At 40.7% G+C, this 12,194-nt stretch overlaps 1 protein-coding gene across 2 annotated transcripts in view; it reads right to left on the minus strand.

Moving 5' to 3' along the window:
- DOCK8 (dedicator of cytokinesis 8) overlaps positions 1 to 12,194 on the minus strand; it is a 222,374-nt gene that overhangs the window by 143,156 nt on the left and 67,024 nt on the right. For both annotated transcript variants that reach the window (XM_004276426.4, XM_033440226.2), the window contains one exon: positions 10,782 to 10,853. In XM_004276426.4, the coding sequence (XP_004276474.1) occupies positions 10,782 to 10,853 (72 nt within the window). The remainder of the gene's footprint in view (positions 1 to 10,781; positions 10,854 to 12,194) is intronic.

A 12,194-nucleotide genomic window follows, 5' to 3' on the forward strand; every position in this document is an offset into this window, starting at 1 on the left:
TGTCAGATCCAACACTGTCTTTCTCTGTAACAAATGTTTTATAATGCCACCTTTATAACCCATCAACTTTCTCATTTTTAGAAGTCAATAAAATGTCCCAGCTGTTATACAAATGAGAAATAAAAGAAACATAATACCTAAAATAGCATGTATGTAAATATGCAAATGCTTGGACACAACTACACCAGAGGACATAATGAAATAGCTGTTTGCACCTGTAGGAAGGATCGTTGTAAATATAACACCTACAAAAGCAGACTGCAACAGATGTGTTGTATGGGTGACTCAAATACCACAAAGCAGCACTGCTGTCAGTAATGTCATTTTCCAAAATGGGGGAAAACTCTTGTAGACCTCTAATCAGCACAAAGTTTAACTTCCCCTATATTTACACGATAGTTGTTTTCCTGAAAAATTCAGTGCAAAAATATTTGTAAGATGGCATAGAGGCTTGGCTCAGATATTTACAGACTGGTGTTTCACCACCCTGAATGTCCAGCAGGACATTTGATAGTTGTGTTGGATGTTGAATTGGGGATGATCCTTCATTGTATGTGATGCCCCATGCATTGCAGGGTGTGAAATGCAGTAGCCCACGCCAGTCATTGAGACAATTAAAAACAGAAACGTTAATTACCCTCATTGAGAACCATTGCTACTAAGATATTAGAAAACTGGAATCCCCAAATCCAATCTAAACCATAGTTTTAGCAGCACATCTGGGAAAGGATATCCACCAAGACTTCCTGGAAGGGGTGAAATGCAGCAAGTTTAACCGGGACCACAGCATCATTCACTTGTTTAATTGTTTGGGGGGAGAATTCTACTAGTGGAAAATCCTAAAGTGAGCACTTTTCAGAGTTCTACTTTTGGTTTTGGTAGAAAGTAAATTTCTCATATAGAAATTATTATATAGTTTAGCAGAAACAGGGATGTTAGGAGATTTTAAATTCAACATATCCGCAAAATAAGGGTATCTAGATCTATAATACATGCACTGGTATTGCATCTAATGGTATTATCATTGATGATAATATAGCTATCATTTCTTGGACTGGTAATTGTCTTAGTGATTGTCTATGTGATTGTCTTAGTTGAGATTCCCTAGAAGCTGAGCCTGAGGCAGGGACTCAGGTGCATGTGATTTTTGATTGTGTGTTCTTGAAGAAAAGCCTGTAAGAGAGATAGGGAAGCAGAAGGAGTCAACTAAGGATGAGAGCTCAGATAAATTCTTGGCCTGATACACAGGGTGCTCTGGAAGGATCACATTGCAAAGTTGTCCCACTGTCCCACTCTGAGACAAGAGGTGGGACTATGGTACCCCTTGCACCAGTGCTATTGTGCCGGTCAGGCACTGGTCACCACCACCAATCCAAAGTGGGAGGTTAAGGGGCTGGGAGGTAGAGCGAATTGCTCAAATGTCTCTGGGCACAATAGCTCCTACACTCATGGCAGCTGCAAGATAAACGCATGGGACAGTAAAGGGGACCCACTAACAGTCTTTATTACAATGCCAGGCGCCTAACATATATTATTTTCCTTTTATTTTGAAACAATCTCAAATTTACAGAAAACTTGCAAATATAGTACAAAGACCTTTCCCCCTCTCAAACTATTTGAGAGTAAGTTGCTGACCTAATTCTCCATTATCCCTGAATACTTCAGTGTGTAACTTCTACAAACAAGGACATTCTCCATGGTAATTAGTATTCAACCATCACATTCAGGAAATTAACACTGATACATTATTACCATCTAATCCTCTGACCCCTTTCAGCTTTCACCAAATGTCCCCCAAATGCCTTTTAGAGCAAAAGGATCTAGTCCAAAGTCATGCATTGCATTTATATGTCACATTTCTTTACTCTTATTCACTCTGGAACAGTTCCTCAGTGTTCCCTTGACTTTCATGACCTTAAGATTATAGGCCAGTTATTATTTAGAAAGTCCCTCCATTTGGGTTTGATTGTTGTAATGCCCCATTCCTCATCAAGCTTTCAGTTTGATTTGTATCAATATGGATTCACAGTTTCCTATTTTATTCAACATATCTTAATCCATTGCTATTATTTATTTTGGCGCTATTAATTATCCTCAATTCGACCAGTGTGAATCCCTTCAGCTGGCTCTTACAACTTTTTACATGTCCCCAGCAGTCACTGATCACATCCTGCTTTCTGCCACAAGATATTCAGGCTGATCTTATACTTTCCTTTCCTCAACCCTGGAATCAGTCATTTCTCCAAGAAGCTCTGATTCTTTTTAGTGGAAAATGGTTCTTAGAAGCCAAGATGTAGGTGTTGGGTGTGCTCATTGCTATTAAGGTGTTGCTCCTCCTATGTCTTCTCAGTGAACAGAGTTAGGTAGGGAGCGTGTGTGTGTGTGTGTGTGTGTGTGTGTGTGTGTGTGTGTGTGTGTTTTGAAAGCCAGGAGTTCATGTTGATCCTTGCAATCCCAATCTGACATCACAGTATCCATTCTAGTTTTCTTCCTTTCCATATTAACTTCCTTCTCAGATAGTGAAAAATCTAACACCTACTGTCCTTAATATACTTACTTACTTGATTAATCCCCTTAATGTAACCCTTGCTAACAGCACCCCTCCATGCCCACACATGTTGCCCTCCTTATATTCTGACTCTGACACCCTGCACCAGGCTTGCCCTCTGGCATGACATCTTCTTCAGTCTGCACTGACACTTAGTCACCCTCCCACAAGGACATCCTTGTCCCTTGCCTGGGCTCTGACACCTCGTGGTAGGCTTCTCCCCCATGTAACACCCCCTCATTCTACTCAGAATGCCTGCTCTGTTATCACATGCCAGGCTGCCCCAGGCTCAGATACCCCCCTCACACCATGTAGGTTCTGCTTCTCCATGCCAGGCAGCCCTTCTAAACGTGTGTCCTCCTCAGCGTGTTTGGCCTTCCACTCCTCATTCTGGCCCTCTTCAGCTACTCCCCACCCTGAATTATGGATGGCCAACTTGTTCTGATGGCTTCCACACCAAATTGTACAAGAAGGGAGAGGAAAGAAAGAGAAAAGGGTATAGGAAGGGGAAGAGGAAAAAGAAGAAGAGGAACATGTATTATTTTCCAGTCTTCGCAATAAGCCTTCAAAATGAGCAACATTTCCCCCCATTTCACACTTGAGGAAACGCTGGTTCAGAGAGATGAAGTCACTTGCCCAGGGTCTCATAGACATTACATAAGGAGCCAGCATCTGGACCCAAGTCTAGACTCTATCTACTCCATGACTCTGCCTCTAAAGAGAACGCTCTCAAGATATGTTTGTCTTTGGACTGTCCCCAAATGGGTAACGGTAGTGTTTGAAGAAAAGGAACACAGTTCTCTGGAGAAGCAATAGGTTGTGTTTATTTCATGAGAAACAGTCTTTCTACCATTTGGCTACTTGCCCATCTCTCTCTTGTCTGCAAATAGGCTCCACAGGAGCATGGCTTTATTTGGCTCAGATGTCCGGGTCGGGTAGGGAGGCTGGGACTCTGGTAGCTGATGGCACTCAGCCAGCAGTCTCACTACCCACCCCATGGCGGTTTCTGACTTCTGTGGCTGGCACTGCTGAAATGAGTCATCTTTACATGCTTGCCAACCCTTGGCCTCTCCTCTCCAGACAGCTTTACCCTTGCTGTCACAAGGTAGCTTTGCAACTTTCTGAGATTTCAAAATGGGGAAGTAGATGCTAAATCTAGAATGAGGAAGGGGAACACAGTTTGCTCTGGTTTCAAATCCACAGCCATGGAATACATTTAGTCTTAATGCTTTCCATCCCCCAGATCCTGAGGGTGACACAGATATACGGTTAGAGTATACATGTTGTGAGATGAACTTTTAACAGTATTCTGTAACTCATTTTTTTTTTAAATGCCCATTTGTTAGTGTCTTTGGGCGGTCCGGGTAAATGACTTCAGAAAACATTCTAACAAAACGGAGGACAAAAAAGAAAGCATCCGCTTGCATAAAATAGCAAAAGAACAATAACCAAATAAGTTTCATTTCTCCCAGATTTAAATTTCTTTTGAGGAGAAAATCTGATATAAAAGTTTTCAGATATGGTGTATGAACTCTTTATCTTAAAATCTTAAAGCTGGGGGAAATGTCCTAGAATTCAGCTCATGTCTATGCCATACCCAATGGAGAAAGAGGCGTAGAGAGAAGTGACTTGAGGAAAATGGAAGCAGGCACATGGCTGTAATTGGCAGGGGGGTGGGGATTCACTTGTAAGTAAACACTCTTGGAAATAAGTGCATTTTATGACACAAGGAAGAAAGCTAAAGACCAGAAATAGTTCTGGTCTCCAAGGCTACCACACATAAGGTCTTAAGCTAGGTTGTTTCTGGATTTTTATTCCTGTGGCCCACACCGGTTTCCTTATGAAGAAGTATGTGACACTGAACCTGTGACATCAACATCCTCTGGAGTGTACACATCCTAAGAAAGGCAAAAAGCAACTGTGAATTTTGAGTTTTAATTCACTGTTTTCTTTCCATCTTAGAACAAATTAACGTTAGTTAATTCCTTTGGGAACTTTTCCCCTTAAAATTGGATTTCTCAGGAAAAACACTCACTAATTCAGTGTGTTGTCATTTAGGGTAGTGTAATCTTAGGAAGCAACTTAATGTTTGCCTATATTTTCCATTACTTTGAGTTGGGTGGGTTTTCTTGCCAGGACATTAGATCACATGAAGCTTTTTATTTGAATCCTTAGGGAAAGCCCCCTAAGGATTTTACACACTAGAAAAGCTTACCCATTTGGCATACACATACATGTTGCTTAACGAATATTGGTGAGAATAACTTTGAAGAAGCTAGCAAGTTTATGAATGCCCATGTGAGGCTCTCTCTCAAAGATCTCTGTTAGAAAGTAGAAAATAAATATTATAAGATAAAATGAAGCTTGGTCACACGTGGATCTACTTTTTTTTTTTACCACTATGATTTGCACACTTAGAGCAATTGGAACCAAAATCATTTTCGTAAATATTTTAAATAGTTATTTCTTCTGAGGAATTGTTCGAAAAGTTCCCCCCAAACGCTCCTATACTGTTGGTGGAAATATAAATTACTGCAGCCGCTATGAAAAACAGTATGGAGGTTCCTTAAAAAACTAAAAAAAGAACTACCATACAATCCAGCAATCCCATTCCTGGGCATATATCTGGACAAAACCATAACTCGAAAAGATACATGCACCTGTATGTTCATTACAGTACTATTTACAATAGACAAGACATGGAAGTAACCTAAACTTCCGTCTACAGATGAATGGATAAAGAAGATGTGGTATACACACACACACACACACACACACACACACACACACACACAGAGTGCAGTATTATTCAGCCATAAAAAAGAATGAAGGGAATTCCCTGGTGGCGGAGTGGTTAAGAATCCGCCTGCCAATGCAGGGGACACTGGTTTGATCCCTTGCCCGGGAAGATCCCACATGCCGCAGAGCGACTAAGCCCGTGTACCACAACTACTGAGCCTGCGCTCTAGAGCCCACAAGCCGCAACTACTGAGCATGCACGCCACAACTACTGAAGCCTGTGTGCTTAGAGCCCATGCTCCACAACAAGAGAAGCCACCACAATGAGAAGCCCCCACATTGCAACGAAGAGTAGCCCCTGCTCAACGCAACTAGAGAAAGCCCACGCGCAGCAACAAAGACCCAACACAGCCAAAAAAAAAAGAATAGAATGCCATTTGCAGCAACATGGATGGACCCAGAGGATTATCACACTAAGTGAAGTCAGACAGAGAAAGACAAATATCATATGACATTACCTACATGTGGAATCTAAAATGTGATACAAATGAACTTATTTACAGAAGAAACAGACTCACAGACATAGAAAACAAACTTATTGTTACCAAAGGGGAAGAGGGGGGTAGGGATAAATTAGAAGTTTGGGATTAGCAGATACAAACTACTATATACAAAATAGATAAACAACGAGGTCCTACTGTATTGCACAGCTAACTATACTCAATATCCTATAATAAACCATAATGGAAAAGAATATGAAAAAGAATACATATACACATTTTTTCACAATAAAGGCTGTTTATTATCATTATTATTCCCTGGGGACACCCTCCCTGATGCCCCCAACCAAGTTAAACCATCTCATTAAAGACATCTACAGCGCTGCGGGGTGCTCCCCTTCCAACTCTTATCTAGTGCTTTCTGCCCTCCTAGATCCTGAGCTCTGTAAAGGGCGCTGCCTCTATCTTGTTCACAGCTGCATCCCCAGCGCCTAGGGCAGGCCAGATCCGCAGCTGATGCAAAACACATATTTGTTCCTCACTCCTTCCCTCAACAGGGCTGCCTCTGGCCAAGTACACAGAAGGGCGCAGCCCTGACTTTAGCCACCTCAATGAGTCTGGTGTCTTCCGCACAGAACAAAAACCAACTTCAGGGCTTGCCTGGTGGCGCAGTGGTTGAGAGTCCGCCTGCCGATGCAGGGGACGCGGGTTCGTGCCCTGGTCGGGGAAGATCCCACATGCCGTGGAGCGGCTGGGCCCGTGAGCCATGGCCGCTGAGGCTGCGCGTCTGGAGCCTGTGCTCCGCAACGGGAGAGGTCACAACAGTGAGAGGCCCGCATACCGCAAAAAAAACAAAAAACCAAAAAACCAAAAAACAAGCTTACATTATTTAGCACATAAAATAACAAATTCAAAGGAGAGCTCATTAATTGCTAATTAACAACTGGTCAGCAACCACTATTGTGACTTTCTCCAACTTCCCTGCCTATGAAGACACAGAAAAAATGGAAACTCACCAAAACAGATAACTTAATGCCGAAGTCTAGACAGAATCTCTGTGGATCAGACGCAGCTGGAAAGAGAAGGATGTACTATACTTTGCCTCCCCAAAGGGCAATGCAGAGGAAGGCACTATGTACTTTCCTTCCTGCCAGTCCCCGAACAGTCAATGTGTATAATAGTCAGGAATCTAAATTCTCCTTCTTGTAGTGGCTTATCTATGAAGCCATTCATAGGTTCCACCTGGTTTTACTGAAATGAACTACCACCAGAACCACTACCTTCCTTGCCTTTCTCTTTCTACCATCACTCTGCAACCATATAGAAACAACTCATAGAAAACAACTAGCTGAATATGTATGTAGGGTTTGGACATGAAGGCCACCTGGAAGAGTGTATTGGATTCTCCCCACAAATAAAATACTATGCATGCACGTGAGGGCAGAATGATCCTGGGAGGACTGTTCAATAGGAATTTAGCCTTTATGTTAGAGTATCAGATTTAGAGTCAAACAGTGGGGTTGGAAAAGGTGCTTCCTCAGTTGAACACTAGTCAAAGCTTGCCAGAAACTGACAACGAGTTTCGACGTTGCACACATCTACCTGTCCATTAGCTAATTTCTGGGAAACAAGCTGGTCCGTTACCCAAGTGCGCAGATAACGGGGCCAATGACAATCCCCATCCTCAGTATGTTGCCAAACATAAAGTTAAAACAGACATTGCTTTGTTTTGTGAAAATAAAAAGATACAAAACTTGCACAGAATAAACATATGAAAAACCACTGTTCCTACAGAAGAGATAAAAACAAATGGAGACACATGAGGGAACGGAAGCAATAATCAAAGTGGCTAATGGTCTAGTTTAACATTTTAATCCTAAATTCCTAGTAAATAATACTAGGTTTATGGATTAAATTTTAAGCATGACAGCAAAACTATAAATCATAAGGAAAACTGTCAATATAGATTTTACTAATAAATAATTTTGAATGTTAAAAAACTATAAACAAATTTAAAAGACAAAGAGTATCCTGGGTAAGGAATTTGTATTATATGACATACAAAGGGTTAATATCCTTACCGAATGAAAGCAGCCCTAAAGATAAACAAGACCAGACAACTACAGTAATAGAGATGCACAAATTTAATGAATAAGCAGAGCACCAAGGAAAACTTACAAATGGACGATAAATTTATGGAAAAAAAGATACCGAATTGAAACAAAGAAAATGCAAATAAAAGACAGCCATTTTACAAATAAAATTGGAAATTTATTAAAAGATAACATCCAATATTCTTGAGGATTCACGCATATCTTGCTAATAATCTTTCTGATATATTATTCCCAAATCCTTAAATTTGTGCATACACTTAAACACACAGAAACTCCTCTTGTAGGAATTTATTCCAAACGGAAAAAAACCATAACTATACACAAGAATGTTGCTATACTGGGTATAACACTGAAAAACAGGGGATCATCTAAGCATTAAAATGGTTTAAATAAATTTTTGTATAAATACATTATACAACCATTAAAAATTGTCTTGAGGAATAATATTCAACAGCAAAGAGATAGTTACCACTTAGTGTGAAGACTGAAAAAGCATGCTGCCAAACAGTATCATAATCGGACTTAATTTTTATGCAAATATATACAAAGAAATATGATTCAAAGGCAACACATCAAATGTTAATGGTGGTTATGTGTCTATAGTGAAATGGAGTGATTTTTGTTTTCTCTTTTTGTTTCGCTATGATCTCCAAAATTTTTATAATGAGTATTCTAAAAAGAGTCCTTTAAGTTTGTTCAAGATAGAGAAAAAAAATTCCAATGGGAATTGCCATGAAGAATGAAAAAGTGCAGTGTCCCAAATAGAAAATAAAAACCAAGTGTAGTAAAATGGACCTTTCTATTTATTGCCCCGTCTCAGATTTCTTTCAAGCCTTCATATCCAGAAAGTACCTCTAATTATAACATTTAAAAGCATGAGAACAACTTGTTCTGAAATCTTCTATTTATTACCAGCAGAGTATAATCTTATTTGACTGCCCGGCAAACTTGGTTTTCTATTCAAGTTAGAACAGATGATGGATTAGCATCTAACTTTCTCTTAATTACTTTATACAAGTGAAACTTTCTCCTTCTCAGTCACTGAAAATAGTATGCATACTGACATTACTCCAAAACACATCACCACAAATTCAATGGTACCCTTCCTGGAGCTGGATAAAACCCAACCTCCAAAGTCTTCCATCATTTATCCCACAGAACGGTAATTCTTACTGGAGTATAGGAGAGGTGAGGATATCAGAATTTCAAACTACTTGTGTGTTGTCACAGGTTCTCTGATGTTTCTCTAGTGGGGTGTGCCCCTGATTGCAGACTCTCCCCATACAGCTCCCCAACACGTACACACATACAGGTTGCGAATTCCAGTGTGGGTAGATGCTTCTCATTAGAGGGTACTCTCCAGGTCATTGGCATGGAGACAAAAGCTCAGGACAATGTCATAGAATATTTAATTAACCCAGGAGAGAAAGGCCTTTTTGACTAGAAGGCAAGCAAGTAATTTATTTCTTGGTCATAAATTTAAATGTGCCCTTTGAATCTGAGGCCAAATTTCCATTCATTAATCCCCACCCCCACCCCCCAGGAATTCATCAGAATAGAAATAAAAGGGCTCTATTCTTTGTGTTTAAAATGTAACTTTCTCCTTCAGTAGGTGAATGGATGAACAAACTATAGTAAATCCATGCAGTGGAATATTATTCAGCGAAGAAAGAAATGAGCTATCAAGCCACAAAAACACACAGAGAAAGAAGGCAAAACTATGGAGACAGTAAAAAGATAAGTGGTTACCAGGGAGGGAGGACCAGAGGGCACAGAGGGGATTTTTAGGGCAGTGAAACTATTCGGTATGACACTCCAGTGGTAGATAAACGTCATTTTACATTTGTCAAAACCACAGAATGTAAACACAAAAAATAAGCCCTACTGTAAACTATGGACTTTAGTTAATAATAATGGATTGGGCTTTCCTGGTGGCGCAGTGGTTGAGAGTCCGCCTGCTGATGCAGGGGACACGGGTTCGTGCCCCGGTCCGGGAAGATCCCACATGCCGCGGAGCGGCTGGGCCCGTGAGCCATGGCCGCTGAGCCTGCGCGTCCGGAGCCTGTGCTCCGCAATGGGAGAGGCCACAACAGTGAGAAGCCTGCGTACCACAAAAAAAAAAAAAATAATAATAATAATAATGGATCAACACTGGCTCATCAATTTTACCAAAAATTCCACACTTAAGTAAGACTCATCCAAGGAAGGATAAATTAGTCAGAGAAAGCTGCACGAAGACAAAAGAAATCTGATATGATCTTTTATCCATGGGTAGGATTGGGTGGACAGATGAAAGAAGGGAGAGCATGCCCAGAGGGGAGACAGCAAGAGCAAAGGTGTGGAGGGAGGACTGAGTCAGTCATGTGGTGCAACAGTGAGGAAGAGACGCAGGCTCAGAGAAAGGAAGGGGCTCCAGGAGTTAAGGGAAATACGTTTTAATAGATAGAGTTGGGCCAGATTATTAAAGCCCTTGAAAGGCAAGCAGGTGGTGTTTATATTTGATATAGTAGGAAATAGAGAGCCTTAGAAGGTGTTTGAGCAGGAGAGTGATACAAGATACACTCAATGCTCATTATTCATGGATTTTGCATTTGCAAATTTGCCTACTTGCTAAAATTTATTTGGAATCCCCAAAATCAATATTCATGGTCATTCAAGGACATAAAAACCTCACACACACCAAAAAACCCAATACATTAATAATAGGGGGAAATGTGTGTGGGAGGTAGTATATGAGAACTCTCAGTACTTCTTTCTAATCAATTTTCTTGTAAGCCTAAACTGTTCTAAAAAAAGTTTATTAATTTTTTAAAAAAAAGTTATAAAAAGGTAACGATATAAAGTAAGTATATACGTAAAGAGGGAAAAAAATGAACTTACTTCCGATTCACAATTAGCCACTCCCGAATATAGGTCTGAACGCAGTCCCTGACGTGAGGGTCCAGTTCAATCCTAATGAGGTGGAAAACAACATTAAAAAGTTATTACCAGGTAAACACAACAAAGCAATCCTTTATCATAACCAAGGACAGCAGGATGATTTCAAATCCGTATCAACTGAGAATGGGAAGGGCACTGTTATCCAATCCTCTCAAGTGTCTGAAGTATTCCTGAGGCAGTAACATTTTTCCTTTGATGAGACAAACGTTGGCATTTTATGCTTTGTGGGTTTTCTTTATTACATACAATCATATTAGATTATTATCTATCCCTGAAGGCATTCTGACACAAGACAGGTAGAACTAGCTGTAATCACATACAAAACAAGAAGAATAAGTATAAATACCAGTCTCTTCTGGGGTAATCTGGGCATATTTTTTGCTCATGTGTAACCTTGTCAGGACATGCATGTTTTCCTTTTTGAAAGCCATGAAGAAGAGGAGTTGTACTTTGAGGAGCTGGCAGGCCCTGGCTTTGGTTGGTGATTATTAATTCGGGCAGCTCTTGTCTACTGCATAGAGTGTGTCATGAGAGAAACTCTTAGAGTGCTTCGGAGTCTGGAAATTTAGAAATCACTACTTCCCCACAGTAGCAAAGGTTATTTTTGTTTGTTTGTTTGTTTTGGGTTTTTTTGCTGTTCTCCCAAATGTGTTGGTACTACAGATAAATAGGTCTAAGTGCTCTAAGTTTTAATTTTCTGGTTTGTAGAAAGAGGGTAAGAACAGTACCCACCCTGTGGACTGGCTGTTAGTTTTAGATGGAATACTGTAGAAGTCAGACATGTGGTCCCTGGGCCCTGACTACTCAAATCCCAGCCCCATTCCTTATGAGACCTTGGGCCAGTCACTCAACCCTTCTGTGCCTCAGTTTCCTCACTGTAAGTGGGGAGAGTAATCGTGCAGTGCTCCCTTGGAGAGCTGTGATGAAGATGAAGTCAGTGTGTGAAGTGCTTAGAAAAGCGTCTGGCACATAATAAGACCTACGTGTGATAGTTCACACTTGTGTGCCATTCATTCTGCACTAGGCACTGATGCAATCCCTCTACAGGTATGAATTCAGTTAATGTCAATCAGCTCCATAGAACAGACGCTATGACTATTTTCATTTTGCAGAGGGATGAGATGAAAAGATCTTTCTCAAAGACACTCAGCAAGTGGAAGAGCAGGGAAATGACCCTAGGCCACTCGCCTGGGAGCGCAGGTTTACACCCACTGCACTATCACAGCTCAATATCATGTTCTCGGATAGGCACTGGGGTTCAACAGGAGTCAGCTGTCGTTTACTCTGATGATGATGATACTTTCCTGGGCTTCAATTATACACAAGACTTTTGGGCAACGATTGAAATAGTAG

This window comes from Orcinus orca, chromosome 6, assembly GCF_937001465.1.
Source record: "Orcinus orca chromosome 6, mOrcOrc1.1, whole genome shotgun sequence".
NCBI lineage: Eukaryota > Metazoa > Chordata > Mammalia > Artiodactyla > Delphinidae > Orcinus > Orcinus orca.